The sequence below is a fragment of the Callospermophilus lateralis genome, chromosome 7 (assembly GCF_048772815.1).
Source record: "Callospermophilus lateralis isolate mCalLat2 chromosome 7, mCalLat2.hap1, whole genome shotgun sequence".
In the NCBI taxonomy this organism is placed as follows: Eukaryota; Metazoa; Chordata; class Mammalia; order Rodentia; family Sciuridae; genus Callospermophilus; species Callospermophilus lateralis.
In genome coordinates this window covers 63,283,868-63,300,356 of record NC_135311.1, presented here as the reverse complement: position 1 = coordinate 63,300,356, position 16,489 = coordinate 63,283,868, and the positions used below count along the sequence as shown (strand labels likewise).

The window sequence follows — 16,489 nt, the reverse complement described above, 5'->3', positions numbered from 1 at the left end:
ATCTTAAAGTGAGGCTGAGATTGAGAGGCTGAGATTGAGAGGAGAGAAAAATGAGGCTCCTTAAGTAGTTAGGAAATTACTGGTCCTCAACCCTGCTGGTCAGGACACTGAGAGTACTGTCATGAATTAGGAAGTTTTAATCACTAGTAGGAAAGAAATTTAAGTTAGCATTCATTGACAGTAGAGTTAGAGGTTAGAGGAAAATAAACCTCCAATCTCTTTAGCTAATTAATTCTGGGCAAGCACTCTGCCACTGAGCCACAACCCCAGCCTCCTGAATTTGTTTTTGTTTAGTTCTGGGGATGGAACTCAGTGGGCCTTTACCCCCGAGTCACATTCCCAGCCCTTCTTATTTCTTATTTTAAGTGAGGATCTCACTAAGTTGCTGAGGCTAGCCTCAATCTTGCAATTCTCCTGCTTCAGCCTCCTGAGTCACTGGGATTACAGGTGCTTACCACCATGCCCGGCTGATTTTATGGAATTTGACTCATTCTTCCAGTGCTGCATAATGTCTGAATGATCCATGTTACTTCTCACATATAGAAACAGCCCACTGACATGCAATTGGTTCAGTCTCAAGTAAAAAGAAAAGATATATTTAAAAACAAATACTTAGGAACTACATCACACTGTTGGCTTGTGACACCATTGTTTGGTGCTACCTTCTAAGTGAGAGCACATCGAATCTCCTTTGGCATTTTAGTCACTAAATCATAAGCCAAAGTAACAAAGCACGGGTCTTCTTGGAAGCACAATGCTCTTTGATTTATAAGTGTTTTTTCTAGAACATCACTACCCAATCAAACTTTTTGTGATGATGGAAATTAACTGCAGTAAAGTTGTGCAATGTGGTAGCTCCTAGCCACATGGGACTGTTGAGCACTTCGACTGTGGCTGGTATGACTAAGGAATTAAACTTTTAATTTTGTTTAGACTTAATTTAAATAGTCACTTGTGGTTAGTGATGACCATGTTGGACAGTGAAGCTTTCAAAAGAAGTCATTCATATTAAATAGATGCATTCTCGGCTTCTAGAAAATAAAAATTGTACCATAGTACTAGTCAAGTATAGATTACACTTTTAAGGCATTTGTTTGAGTTTCCTTTTTTAAGGCCTGAGATGCCAGTTTATTAATTCAGAATAAGAAACACTGAAGACCTTTCTCTTAGGAACTTCCAACTTAGGGGTATTATAAGTAACCAGGACAGTTAGGTCTGACTCCATCTGGGATTGTTTCCATCTGACCATCATGACAGCTAGACGTGTTCATCCTACTGATGTGTTGATTTGTATCCTCTGACCTATATCTCCCTATTCCCCCTCTCCAACTCTTGGTAACCACTGTTTTGTTTTCTATCCCTGCATACTTGAATTTTGTTTTTTGATTTTTGTATGTTTGTTTGTTTTTGTTTTTGTTACTGGGGATTGAACTCAGGGGCGCTCAACCACTGAGCCACGATCCCAGCCCTCTTTTGTATTTTATTTAGAGACAGGGTTTAAGTTGCTCAGTACCGCACTGTTGCTGAGGCTGGCTTTGAACTAGTGATCCTCCTGCCTCAGCCTCCTGATTGAATTTTGGTTTTGAATCTAAAAAAAGTGAGATCATGAAATGTTTTTCTTTCTGTGTCTAGCTAATTTGATGAAGCATAATGTCCTCCAGGCTCATCCAAGTGTGGTGAATGGCAAGATCTCAACTTTTTCATGGCTAAATAGCATCCCCCTGTGTATATAAACAGCACTGTTTCTTTAATCCAATCATCCATGCACAGACACTTAAGTTGCTTCTATATCCTGGCTTTTGTGAGTAACACTGCAAAGACAGGGAAGTTTCGGATAGCTTTTATGAGGTGGTGATTTCTTTTTCTTTGGGCATATACCCAGAGGAGGGATCACTGGGTCCTATTTTTAATTTCTTTGGAAACCTCCATATTGTTTTCCATAACGACTGTACCAATCTACATTCCCACCAACAGTGTACACCCTTTGCCAATATTTGTTATCTTTTGACTTTTCAATAACAGCTATCCTGTCGGGTGTGGGGCAGTGTTTCATAGTAGTTTTGATTGGCACTTCCCTGATGATTCAGGATGTTGAGCACTTTTCATAGACCCATTGGCCATTTTGATGTTTTCTTTGGAGAAACGTCTATTCAGACGTTTTGCCTGTTTTTAAATTAGATCATTTGCTTTTCTACTATTGAGTTGTGTGACTTCTTTATATATTTTGATTATTAACGCTTTATCAGATAATGTGATTTGCAAATATTTTCCCAAGCCCATAGGCTGCTGTTCTACTTCATTGTTGCTTTTGTTGTGCAGAAGTTTTTTGGTTTTCTCGTTTGGTTTCAGGTGACCTGAGCTTTTGATATCCATGCTGCACATCTCAGGTAAAAAAAATTTGAGCCTGAAGCTGAAGCATGTACATTCATTCATTTAGAGTGGTGATTCTCCAAATGTGATCCATGACATGGCATTCATGAGACCCTGTTAGGGGATCTGTAAGATGTAACTTAACTTATAACGATAATAAGATGTTATTTGCCTGTTTCACTGGGTTGACATTTTCAGTGATGGTACAAAAGCAATGCTGAATAAAAATGTTGGAACCTCAGTAGAAAGTAAGAATGCCACCAAATTGTGCCAATAGTCATTGTATCCTCACCTCTGTGCTCCCAGAGTTAAAAAAAAAAAAAAAATTAGGATGGGGGATATGTTCATGGTAGAGTGCTTACTAGTATGTGCCAAGTCCTGGGTTTGCTCCCCATACTGCCTGCCCCAGAAGAATTAGTTTCATTTAAGAATATCTGGTGAATAGGTTAAAAAATTAATTTTCTTTTAAATAAGCCAATCCCAAAAAAACAAATGCCAAATGTTTTCTCTGATATAAGTATACTGATTCATAATGGGGATGGGGGGCAGTATGGGAGGACGAGACAAACTTTAGATAGGGCAAAGGGAATGGAAGAGGAAGGAAGGGGACTTAGGGGTAGGAAAAACAGAGGAATGAGACAGACATCATTACCCTAAGTACATGTATGAAAACATGAATGGTGTAACTCTACCTTGTGTACAACCAGAGACATGAAAAATTGTGCTCTATTTGCATAATATGAGTTGAATTGCATTCTGCTGTCATATAACAAATTAGAATAAACAAAATAAAAAAATTTAAAAGTAAAATAATAAAGTTCTTTTAAATTTAGATTTTTAAAGAATTTTTAACAATTTTAATTTTTTTAAATCTAAAGTCTTAAATATCCTTTTCAAATTTACTGTAACAAGATAAAGAGAGGATTCGTTCTCTGAGTGGGCACTCTGCTCACGATAGCCATCACCACCTCAGGAGCTGGCCTGGACACTGTGCTCAGCCCAGCCCAGCCCAGCCCAACCCAGCCAGTACTGGATATGTACCCCTTCCCAAGAGAGTTTGAGGGTTAGACTGAGAACTAACTCATAGATGCAGTGAGTTTTCATGTGCATGTATAAAAAAAAAAAAAAAAAAAACCAGAAGGAAACTTCAGCTTTCAAAAGGAAAAGGCACAACCAAATCTTATAGGAAGAACAAAGAACCTGAGCATAAATAAAGTTACTAAAATAATGACATGTAAGAGGCCTAAAAAAAAGTTGAAATCATAAGTCATGACTAGTAGTCATCATATTTGACTAGTGTTTTCCCAAAAATGAATGAAATGAAATTCAAGGAAAATACTTAACAATGTTAGTGGTCAATGATAAAAATTCAGGTCTTCAAATGAAAATTAGAATTTTGGAAAACTTATACTCTCTACCATTAACTTGGTGGTCCCTAATAATAATTTCTCTTATGAGATCAGTGGTGATATTAACAAATGTGGTATTGTGTATGTGTGTGTGTGTGTGTGTGTGTGTGTGTGTGTGTGTGTGTTTTATAATTGAAATGGGTCAAAAATTGGGAGATCTGCATAACTCAGTAAAGCAGTGTTTTACAGAGTTCTGATTACAGAATCACACATAAATAAAGGCACTCAAAGTGCAAGATAGATATAATAGCTAATATGGTTTCAGACCATATTACAATTAACCTTTAGAAACCTATCACTTGTTTTTTGTTATGATATCAAAGCAGAATAGCCATAACTACCAGAAAGCATATTAAAATATACCTCCCTTTTCCAATGACATCTGTATAAGGATGAATTTTCTTCCTTTATTTCAGCCAGCACATATCATATAACAGATTGAATGCAGTAAGCATGAAAATTTGGCTGTCTTCTACTAAGCCAGAAATGAAAAAGATTTGCAAAAATGTAAAATAATTTCACTTTTCTCAGTACATTTTTGTTATGAAAATTTTTTTATTTTAAAATAGTTTTATGTAAACATATAATGGGTTATTTTTTAAACTGAGTTGATAGACTGGGTGCAGTGGCTCACACCTGTAATCCCAGTAGCTCAGGAACTGGAGGCAGGAGGATCACAAGTTAAATGCCAGCCTCAGCAATTTAGTGAGGCACTAAAGCAACTCAATGAGACCCTGACTCTAATAAAACACAAAGTAGGTCTGGGGATGTGGCTTAGTGGTTGAGTGCCCCTGAGTTCAATCCCTGGCATCCCCTGCAAAAAAAAAAAAAAAAAAAAAAAAAAAATTGAGTTGGTAAATATTTTGAAATTTCTCAGTATAATTTCTAATGTCAATAATCAATAGATAGGACCCACATAAACAAAGGTTCTTTGAGTGTTAAAGAGATCCTAAGATCAAAAAATTTGAGAACCATCAATTTTGACAGTACACACCAATACTTTTAACCTATGTATGAAGGCACATATATTAGTATGTAAAGTACATTTTAAGTATACATAAAAATCAAAATATGAAGATGAAAACAACATTTCAGTGGTTCCAACATTTTTTTGTACTACCAGGGCCAGAAAATTTAGGTCTGTAATCCTAATATGTTAATTCACTAAAGAATCAAGTTTCCAAGAACTCCAAGGGGAAGCACAGTCAAAATGGTGCCGTCAGAGTTTTAGTGACTGGCAGGGTAGTTCAATGAAACCACAGCCTGATGACATTAGCACTCTCTCCAGAATGCAGCACTGCACAGCACCGACATCACAGAGCCCCATAAAGCAGGGTGTCAAGTGTCCCAGGGGACAGGTGCCTGGTGAATACCAGCTTGAAGACAGAGTACACCTCCAGTGAAGGCTTTGAAAGGCTGATTCATATCCCTCTTTGATAAGAATGCAACCAGGGTTTGTGAGCTTAAGCCCTTCTCTGACTCTTTGGTCCTATAAAGGGACGAATTTCAGAACCTAATCTATTTGCATGCAAAGACGCATCTCAGTTGAGCTGGCCTCTGCGCATGCGGGCTGTGCGTTGTCCTAAATGAACAATCAAATCATGTGATGAGAGTTGGGATTGCACCTATTTTCCACCACAAGACCAAGACCCCTTGTACCCCGGCAGTGGCCGTGCTCAGAAAAGGAGCACTGCAGCCTCGCTACAGCCAGAGAAGTGGTCCACTGGAACCCGTTCAGGGCTGAGCTCAGCTTTGCTCAGGGAGCTGCTTGTCAGTGGGGATCCCCTGTCTCCCAAGGGATGTGGTCTTTGTGTCACTATGCTAAGATACCTTCCTTCCCCTTCAGAGGAGAGACTAGGCGTTAGAGCTACTCTGTCCTTTTTAAATGATCTCCTCTCTGTGGGGACAGGCTGATTTTCTGAAGTCTCTGAAGGTGGCTGTCTTTCCCACTGTGGGGGACACTGCACTGTAACCCTGCCAGCACTGCAAACATTTGCTCTCTTGTCTCCCTCTTCCTGCTGCCTTAGTCATACCTTTTGACCTTTCCACTTTCTATAATAATTCACCCTCTCAAGCCACCTGCTGCTGTTTACTTCTGATTGTCTCGCTGATCCTAGCGTATTATTACAGTGGACATAAGAGTAGACATTACATTGGGGATGACACTAAGGCACCAGAGAAAATTAGAATGTATCAGCCAGATTTACATCAACAGTGGGTGGGTAGCAGCCAGTGACAAGAAGAGAGGTTTGTGGTTTAGAAGCAGACCTGGGAGGAGACTTACCCAGGTGCTGGGCAACCTTGGGCAGCTGCCCCACCTGCCTGAACTCCATTTCCTTAACGTCAAAGTAAGCGCAGCATAGCTGCGGGGTGGGGAGCATCGGGGTTTAACCAAGTATTCAAAGATGCTGCATGTTCTGATACCCAGTCCCACCCTACCCTCACCTCTGTCCCCCCCTGGAGCTCTTTGCTTCCAACTTTGAGACTAGTTTTTATGCTTGAGTGAACCTAGAATTGTCACATACAAATAGTCTAACATTCTGAAGCCCAAACTGGACAGGAAAATATGAGGTCATGGTAGCCCACCCTCTCTCATGAAAGGAATCTGCCTGTGTTCTGACTTCCGTACCTGTCTCTTACTGTCTGAGAGGTGGATACTCAGCTTTAACTTACATGAATAGGGTGAAATAATGTTAGACACACTTTACTCCCTATAAGAACATGTTGTTCCTAATTGTTCTCGTTTGTTTTTTTCTTTTCAGGGATCCACATCTTCTGGACCCAACTCTGGAATATGTGAAGGTAGGAAACTGTGATTTAACATGTAGTCATGACCCTGTGTAATAGATTTCCCATTTCTAACGCAGTTCTGTGGAATCATGCTGCAGTCTGGCTTATGTAGAAAGCTCGTAGTGATGTCTAAAACAACCAGAGAAGAATTGATTTTCTCTGGCACAAGGGTCTTGGGTCCTCCTATTACAGGTCTACAGTCTTTCCACACACACCCCTTTATGACTTAGATGTATTTTAAAATTCAGGGGTTTTTTGGGTTTTTTTTAAGAAAGGTATGACTTAGATATGTAATACCCCCAAGGTGGTATGAGGTCAGCACCCCACAGTCAAATTCATTAATTTTGGCAGTGACAGGTAAGAATATTCACACCGAGTGGGATAAACAGATGATTTTATATAGCTCCAGACACATTTTGTCACTAAATGAGCTCTGTTTAGTTTTACTGCCAAATGAGTTCTTTATAAATTTGTTTTGGTTTTCAGAGCTTTTTTGGATTTTGGAATGGTAGATGAGGAACTGTTTACCTCCTGTGGAGGACTGAAGTCTCCCTGAGGTTTTATGAGCTATTCTTCCCTTTCAAACAGCCATCCTCTTGTTGGGTGGCTAATCTGAGATGAGTATTAAGATGTTACTTTCCAGTGGGGCCAACAGTCAGTGCTTCTAAATAGTCAGCCCTTTCAGCCCTTCTAAACAAAGTTTCCCTTTTAAGCAGAAAGAAAAGATATTTTTCACTTTTTCCCTCGGCCCTCCCCACATTTTTTGGCTGTGTATGTTTGCTTTATCTTGTGTTTGAATTGTAATTAAATCTGGTACCTGCTACAGAAGAGTGAAGTGTGATCTGTCACTCTTGGATTTATGATAGTATGTATTGTTATTTTTTAGGAAATTTCATGGCGTGAGTTAGGATGTAGGCTTCCCCCACCCCAGGAGCCATGTTCTGTCTTCATTATTCAAAGGGCATCATCCAGATTTCAAACCATTGAGGCCTGTTGCTTTTCTTTGTACCTATACTTTCCCCAGAGTTCTGGCATTTCCTCTCATTTAGACCAGAGGTAAAGATGGGAAAAGAGAAAGCACCAATAGTACCACCTGACCACGCAGGGCAGTTAATATGAAGTGGGTTGTAAATGGAGGTGGATATTATTTTTCTCCATCTCACACTGAGTAATGTCAGAGCTGTTTTTACTGCAGCAAGTGTGTAATCCTGAGCCATCAGGGCCACCAAACCAGAATCTGGTCAGTTTTATAAGCAGTGGGCCTGTTCTCTCCTGGAGATATCATGTATTTCTGTATAGGTTGTGCTTTGCTGAGCATTAAGGGTGCTATTCACACCCTAGGATTTGACTTGAATGGCATTAAAAAATGTAACCTAGGATTATACAGAGTATAAGACCCTGTAAAAAATCACTCCATTCCTTGTTTCAGAGATTGTATCCCACAGTACCCCCAGTTACCTTTGATCTTTATTTACTCCAATAACTCAGTTTTTTTTTTCTTTTACAAAAGTCCAACCCTGTCAGGCATGGTGGTGGCCACCTGTAATCCCACTAACTCAGGAATACACTTTAAGGCACCAGCTAGCACTGATTTATGAAGCCTTTATGGGGACAGGCAGCCAGGCTCCAAAGGGCAACAAAGTCTGGAAGTGGCCCAAGAAGACTGACACATGGGCCCCTTTGGACCTCGAGGTCAGAGACCTCTATGAATGGGCTTCCAGAGACTTATTGGAAGACCTGTAAGGCAAGTTCAAAGCCAGCCTCAGCAACTTAGCAAAACCCTGTCTCAAAATAAAAAATAAAAATGGCTGGGAATGTGACTCAGTGGTTAATCACCCCTGGGTACAAAAGAAATTAAAAAATAAAATAAAATAAAAAGTCCAAGATCCTTTTAAGATAATGCAGTGATGAATTCTACAGTTAAACATAGAAATTTTAGAGTGGCCTGTTTTAGTACGCTAGTTCATCCCCTTTATATATGGTTTTAGTTATCTGACATCAACCATGGTCCAAAATAATAAATGAAAACTTGCAGAAATTTAAAAATCCATAAGTTTTAAATTGCACATGTTTCTGCATAAAGTCTTAAAGTCTTGCTCTGTCTTGCTCCATCCTGCTGGGGGCGGGAATCATCCCTTGGTCTGGCATATTCCCACTGTGCATGCTATCTATCCATGAGTCATTTAGCCGTCTCAGCTATCACATTGACTGTCACGGCACTGCAGTGTTGTGTCACATAACCCTCATGTTACTTAATGGTCCCAAAACATAAGAATCCCCATGTAAAGGAAGCACTGGGGCATAAAACATGGAAGGGCAGATTAACGCTGGTACTATGTGACAACCCTGCAGGGCACATAGGAAAAACATAGTACAGTATGTAGAGTTTGACCCTGTTGGTGGGTCCAGACGTCAATTTGATGTCTCCAGAGTGTATTCCTCAAGGATAAGGGGGCTACCATATTAACAACTGAGTCTAGTTGATGAATATGCATCACCATCAGTTGAATTGTATTGACTAAGAAGAGATGCAGTCATTGTCACTGTCTACCATTTATCTCAACTCCTCTCTCTTTTCCCTGGCAGTGAGACATGGAGGCTCAGAGGGTCATTTTCAAGGTCTTGTTGAGGTATTCTGCAGGTTGCTTTTCCCTCCTAACCTGATCTGGATCTTATCAGAACCTTAAAATGTGTCCTTCCTAAATATAAACAAAGTTTGTTTTCCTTTCTCATTTTGCCCTTGGTCTAGAGAGATGGCTTGGGGATTTGTTGGTTCAATGTGGAGGGTTTTTGCTTGCTTTCATGGGCAATAAGTCTCTGGAAGCCCATTCATAGAGGTCTCTGACATCAAGGTCCAAAGGGGCCCATGTGTCAGACTTCTTGGGCCACTTCCAGACTTCGTTGCCCTTTGGAGCCTGGCTGCTTGTGCCATGAAGGCTTCATAAATCAGTGCTAGCTGGTGCCTTGTGATTAGAGGTGGACTGAAGATACAGTAAGGGAGGTGAGAGAGTTGTCCATAAAAAAAGACCCAGTTTGTCCCCTTGACTTTGAGCTGATTTTTTCCTCTATAATCCTCCAGTTCCCTTAATGCCTTCTGGGTATGGAGAAAAGTGGAAAATTTATGTGAAATATGCTGCATCATGAAGGGCAGGGTTATATCTACTGGCCTAAAAAATAAGAGTCAAGATGCCAAATTTTTAGGGATTCATTGTGACCATGACTGGGGAGCAGTCTGATCTCTGTCTAAGTCTCTTTGGGCAATGGAAGCACCCAGCTGTGGCCAAGGGACAGCAGAACTAATCCTGTTAGGAGTTCCAGTCCCTTGTGTCCCTCACTGTCTTTTAGTGCTGTTCTTCTCCCTGCGGGAGACTTTTGAACCATCCTCATCAGATTTCCCCAGTGCCCAGACAGGAAGCCAGTTCTGAGACTGCTTCCTGCCTCCTTGAATCTGGGGGAGACAAGGCACAGAGGCTGGCCCCCATAGCTAGTGGGGCTGGGACTGCAGTCCATAGCACTGGAGAGAGGAGAATCCAAAACTCAGTCCTGTCCAGTCTGTATTCTGTGTCCTGTAGCACCATGTAGGGTTTGTAGTGCAAAACATTAATGTGGCGTGAAAGGGACCAATCTCTGGGTTGCTTAGTTACTATAGTTCTTCCCAGCGTGGAATGAAGGGAGACCTGAAGGCTGGGAAGCCCCAGGGCTCTTTGGGAGTGGGGGGTTCTTTTATGTCTGGACTCCTGCTGGGCCTCCCAATAGCATCCAGACCCTAAAGGTTCAATTTGGTGTTCCTATGTGATAGGAAAATAAATGAAAGATCCATAGCCCAGGGAATTTGGAATCTCCTTCCTGTTTCTGTGACTTTAATTCTGGCCTCTGGAAGAGGAGAGTTTTGGAGTTTTTCATAGTGATCCTTGTTTTGTTTTTCTATTTTTCTACTTTTTTCTGTCTCTCCTCACTATTTTTTTTTCCACAGTAGCTCAAAACACAGTCATTTTAAAAGTCTGATTTTAACTGTTTTGTATAATCATGAAGCCCTTTTCTGTAATCAAATAAAACTGATCCTTTTTCACTATATCTGAAAGAAAACACTTCCTCCAGATGGGAAGGCAGAAGTCTCTGTAGTAGCTCACCGCTTCCTCCCGCTGCCTACTGTGTGGAGATTGACTTGGTTGGTGGTGCACAGCTCTGGAATTTTCCTCTGGGTACCTAGCATACCTGATCTTAGATTAAAAACCAACATTTTTTTTTTTTTTTTAATAGGAGGAAACTGATTTTAGAGGAGGAGCCCTGGGCATAGCTAGGAAGCAGAGTTTTGAATTTGAGGCTGTTCAGTCTACTTACTCCCCCTTTGAATTTGCTGTATTTTCACTCCCAATAAAATGTATTTATTTCCTAGACATGTGTCAGATGGTTGCTTAAAACATTTGTTAAAATAGTTCTGTTAAAATATTAATAATTGGTCATAAATTGATGTTACTAATTGGTAATAGCTCAGTGTATTCCCCTTTCCAGATGGGGGGCCCATAGAGACTTCAAGTAACACACCCCTGGTGTGTCCCCCAGGGAGGGAGCTGGGTCCACACACTGGCTCTAATTAGCAGTGTGACCCTGGACCTCCCAACAAGTACAAGACCTTGAGGCGGGCTCTTGTTCCTTCTAGCTGACCGTTTTTAGGAATCTGTATGCCTGTGACAGACTGGAGGGGACGATTATTTAGCAAGTGGTAAAGAGTTCTTAGTCATGTTCTCACCTCCTCCCATTCCTGGGATTGGGATTGAATCCAGAGGTGCTCTAGCACAGAGCTCCATCCCCAGCCCTTTTTAAACTTTTATTTTGAGACAGGATCTTACTAAATTGCCAAGGCTGACCTCAAACTTGTGATCTTCCCGCCTCCCGCTCCTAACTCACTGGGATTACAGGTGTGTGCCACCACATCCAGCTATGCTGTCACTCTTGATCATGAAGGTGCCATATTGATTGGAGCAAAGGTGGTATTGAAGCCAGATTTAAAATTAGGTAGTCAGTGCAGTTAGGTAAATCGGGTCTAATATCGAGTGAAATCTAAAATGGAGGCCATGTTGAGAATGAATTTCTGGAAAAGTTGAGCAACTCTCGGAATGTTAATGAAGTCCAGGAAACAGCCCCCAACAGATTTGAAGATAGCCCATCCCAAAGAAATGTTAATGAACAGCCCCAGCAGATTTGAAGATAGCCCATCCCAAAGAAATGTTAATGAACAGCAAACTTGAAGATGCTGCCTCTGAAGTTCTTTCTGCCCAGATTACTTCTTTGGTCCACCTGTGTCCCATCCCTCGGACCTTCCCACCTACATTCCATCACCGAAAACTATAAAATGGAGAGACAACCGCACTTCCATGGATTTCATCTCTTGGGTCCCCTTCTTCCTCCGGGAGAAGTCTTTTCTGCTGTCCTTTAATAAACTTCTAATTTTCCACTCTGACCTTGCGTGCTTCTCTGGTGTTATTCTTCAACATTGGGGAAGCAAGGACTCGTCACCTGTCAACAGCGGTAACAGTATTTTATGCTGTATTTCAGACATTGAGACCAAGGATGTGATGGATAATAATTTCCCACCTGCCATTACTCCAAAAGATTGGAGATTTACTCCTACGTTTACTTCATGATCCATCGTTTCACTTTTGTAACCCCTTTTGAACTTATAAAAACTTCTAATTTTCACTCTTTTATCATTCTTTTAATTTTTTTCATCCATCAGCTACTTGAAGCTTCAAGAGTTGCCCACCCCCCCTTGCACTAAATTTTATAAATTCATATTATTTCCTATCTCATTCCCTTTTATACCAGATTAATTCTTCTTAGCCTCTTCGTACACAGGGCCTACAGTTATTTTAGTAAAGAGTCTCTGTTCTGTGGGTGGGTTAAAGTGTCTCGTTTTTAAGAGAAAGAAGTGATTGGCAAGGGCAGAACTAGGTGGTTTTCTTCTAGAAAAAAAAAAATGTTTACTATAGACTCCATTTTAAAATACACTGTTTATAAGAAAAAAAAGTTGAAAAATCTAGGGAAGTAGAAAAGAAAATTTGGAATGTGTGCGTTTTCAAATTAGCCAGGAGTACACAAGTGATTTTTGGTGGGCAGACTGTGAACAGCACAATGTGGGCCACAGACAAAGGCCTGCTCTCCAGGCGACCGCATAAGCAAGTGTCAGGACGGAATGCAGCCTTTTGTTCCTGGCTAGGTTCCTAGTGAACAAATATCCTCTTTCTTTTGTAGTCACCCTTGGGGGGATTCTTGTTAGACCCACTTCTGAGCTCTAATAAAACAACTTGCAGTCCCTGAGCTCCTTACAGGTTGGGAGAAGAAAGGACAAGACTGGAACTGTTGTCCTGAGTTGGGGACCAGAGCCCTTCCTTCAGAGCACAGTTGAGCCCAGAGAGGCTTAAAAAGCTGTCTTTTGTGGCATTAACCCTCAAATGCTCCTTCCCAGAGGGTCTTCTAACTATAGACATCAGTCTTCCCGAGCTCAGATCTCAGCAAGGCCATTTCCTGCAGTCGGCTAGGGATACATTAGGTCACCCAGCAGATTAAAAGAGGAGTAATTATGCGAATTCCAGCGCCAAGAATAAGTGCCCTGGCTGTAGGAGAAGGGGCCGGGTTTCTTCAGCTCCCCTTTTGTGCTCAACATGGCCGCAGCCATGGTCACAGTTAAATAGCTGTCTTTGAGGAAAAGTCTTTTCTTCGGCAGGAAAACAGGCCAGTCTGCTCTGAATTAGCCAGCTAACAGAGTCATGAAAAGGACTTGCAAAAACAAAGGCACCCTGTACATTCCGTGAGATTTTAACAAGTTATATGAACCAAATAATGGCCCGATTGGCTGGCTCTGCAGGTTTTTGCCTGAGTGTGCACATCCACAGAGCCAGCCCTGTCCCCTGTGGGACCAGAGATCAAACACTGCCAGCAATGAATGAGAAACAGCCCTGGCTCGCTCTGGGCCCACATTCAGAGGAGCGAAAGGGAGAGAGTGCCCATCCAGCCACCCCCAGTCGGCCCCCACAGCTTTCTCTGCAGATATACTTGGGAAGTTTAGTGTTACTGCAGTTTCAGAAATTTGCTGAGGCGGGGTGGGAAGGCAGAAGAATTGGGGTGGAGGACAGAATCTCATTCAGTGGAATCTTATCTGACAGGTCTGTGAAAATGTGGCCACATATAAACAGTAAAACCTTATCATAAGAATAGGTCCATATAAAAGTCTTTTTGTACATGTTTATAGTGACATTATTCATCATTAACAAAAACTGGAAACAGCCCAAATGTCCTTCAACTGGTGGACAGTCTGTAGGACACCCACACAGTGGCATACTATTCAGCCATAAAGAGGTACAGCCTATTGATACACCCCAAACCATGAATGAACCTCAGATGCATCATGCTGAGTCAAAATAGATAGCCAATGATACTTTAGGTAAACTTAAAGCAACAGAAAACAAATAAATGGTTGAAAAGCATTTGGGGAAAAAGTCCTCTGTTAAAGGGAACTTTTGGGAACGACGATAGAAATTGCTTGATTGTGGTGGTAGTTACCATACTGACCATTTATCAGAGCTTGCAGAATTGTACTAAGAAGCGTGGTACTTACCAAATGTAAATTATATTCAGTAAGCCTGACTTTAAAAGGCAAGCCAAGAAACTGAGCATGGTGGTGCACACCTGTAATCTCAGTGGCTCAGGAGGCTGAGGCTGGAAGATCTCAAGTTCAAAGCCAAACTCAGCAAGGCTGCTAAGCAACTTAGCAAAACCCTGTCTCTAAATAAAATATAAAAAGGTCTGGGGATGTGACTCAGTGGTTAAGTGCCCCTGGGTTCAATCCCTGGTGCCCCCCAAAAGAAAAGCAAGCCAAGGATATAGCTCTGTGGTAGGGCACTTTGCATATGGCATGGCCCTGGGTTCCATCCTCCGCACTGAGGTGGGGGGGAGCTAAAGCCTTGTATTTTAGCTGTTAAGTGCTGAGAAGGCCTGCATCAGGGAGACCAGATCTCTGTTCAGATGCAGAAAGTGCTATACTTATAGATTTTTTTTCCGTACGGGCTCACTCAGGTATTTCCAAGCTTCATAGCATGTGTTCCTAATCGTTCAGTCTAGTCAGACCAGGTAGGAGGAAACCACTATCAAGAGCCCAACCTAAGAGAGAGAGGCAGTGGGAATGGAAAGGCCAGGTGCCGGAGGCCTTTTAGAGAATTAAGACCCATTTTATTAGGCAAGTTGACAGATCCTGGCAGGACCTGAATGGAGCAGGTGAGGGAACGGAAGCAGGGGCAGTTCCAGAGTTCACACTAGGGCCTGGCCTTTTGCCAAAAGCCACTCAGTGTTTTCAAGAGGAAAGGAGAGTTCCATGTGGAATCGTGTTCTCCCTGGGCCTTCGGAACCATGATGTTCAAGATAATTCAAACCCTGGAGCTGCCCTCAGAGGTGCCTGAAGGAAGCTGGTCTGCCCAGTGGGTAGAGTAGGGCAGATTCACATTCCACTTGAACTTGTGTTCTGTGCTGCAGGCTTCACCTTGAAGCTGAGGCACCACCCTCCCTGGCTTAAGGTTCTTCTGAGACCCCAAAGAGCATGAGAGGTGGTAAAGACACTGGGAACCAACATGCAAGCAAGAGTTGAAACTGGGGCTTCTGAGAAGGACTCAGCTCCAAACTGGACATGAAATCCAAGGTGGTCTGTCTCCCTCTAGCCTCACCTCCTGCCATCCCGTTTAGTCTCTCAGTCCATTGTCCTGGCTTTCCCTGCTGCCTCTGGTTCTTTACCTTCTCCTTGGCCTAGAAGATTTTTCTGAAGCAGAGCCACTGTTTGGTTTGAAGTGGGTTCTAGTATGTTGTGGGCAGAACTGTGTCCCTTGAAAAAAATCTGTTGAAGTCCTAACCCCTAGTACCTGTACATGTGACCTTATTTGGTCAGAGAGTCTTGGAAGATATAACCAAATTAAGATGAGTCCCTCCGAAAAGATATGCTGAAATTCTAACCCCAGTACCTGCAAATGAGACCTTATTTGGAAATAGGGTCTTTGCAGATTAAGTAATCAAATTCAGATGATGTCATACTGGATTAGGGTTTGCCCTAATCCCATGACTGGTATCCTTGTAAGAAGGGAATTTGGGGGTTTTGTTTTATTTTGTTTGTTTATCTTGTTACTTCCCCCGCCTCTATTTACCTTTCGTTTCTTTACCCATTCATTTATTTTTTTTTCTAACACAATGAGCAGCTTTGAAACCAGTTACCCAACCTGAGACTAGAATATTGACAATTACTTAAACTCCCCAAGCTCTCCTATCAAAGAAATATTATTTCTATTTATTTCTATAATATGCAAGAATCCAAGTGTGTAGGTAGCATTTCTATAGTTCTCTTGATTTGGATTTGGAGTTTTGTGTGTGTGTGTATGTGTATGGTTGTGGCTAGAAGTAATAATGGAATTTGGACACAGAGACACAGACACACAGGGGGAATGCCTTGTGACAACAAATGCAGAGATTAGAGGGATGTGTCCACAAGCTAAGGACAACCCAGGATCACCGGTGACGTCCAAAATCTAGGAAAAGGCAAGGAAGTCTTCTCCCCTGGAGCCTTTGGAGAGACCATGCTCTGCTAATACTTCTAGCCTCCAAATAGTGAAAGAATAAATTTTTATTTTAAAGTCCCCAAGTCTGTGGTCGTTGGTCATGCCAATCCTAGGAAGCTAATGCAAATTCAAAACCCCATCTTGACCCCATTTCTTGGTTGTGTGACCTTGGGCAAATTACTGAAATTCTCTGGAGTTCAGTTTCCTTAACAGTAAATGGGAGAATTTGAGGATTAAATGAGTTAATACAGGTTAAGTTCATAGCACAGCACCTGGTATATAGTAAATTCTAGTTAGTAATGGTTACTCCAGCTCTCAACCGTACTC

At 41.7% G+C, this 16,489-nt stretch overlaps 1 protein-coding gene across 1 annotated transcript in view; it reads left to right on the top strand.

Annotated features, from left to right (window-relative positions):
* Nucleotides 1-16,489, top strand: part of Bcar3 (BCAR3 adaptor protein, NSP family member) — a 114,123-nt gene that overhangs the window by 34,353 nt on the left and 63,281 nt on the right. Inside the window, exon 3 of the mRNA XM_076863485.1 lies at nt 6,542-6,581. Coding sequence (XP_076719600.1) covers nt 6,542-6,581 — 40 coding nt within the window. The remainder of the gene's footprint in view (nt 1-6,541; nt 6,582-16,489) is intronic.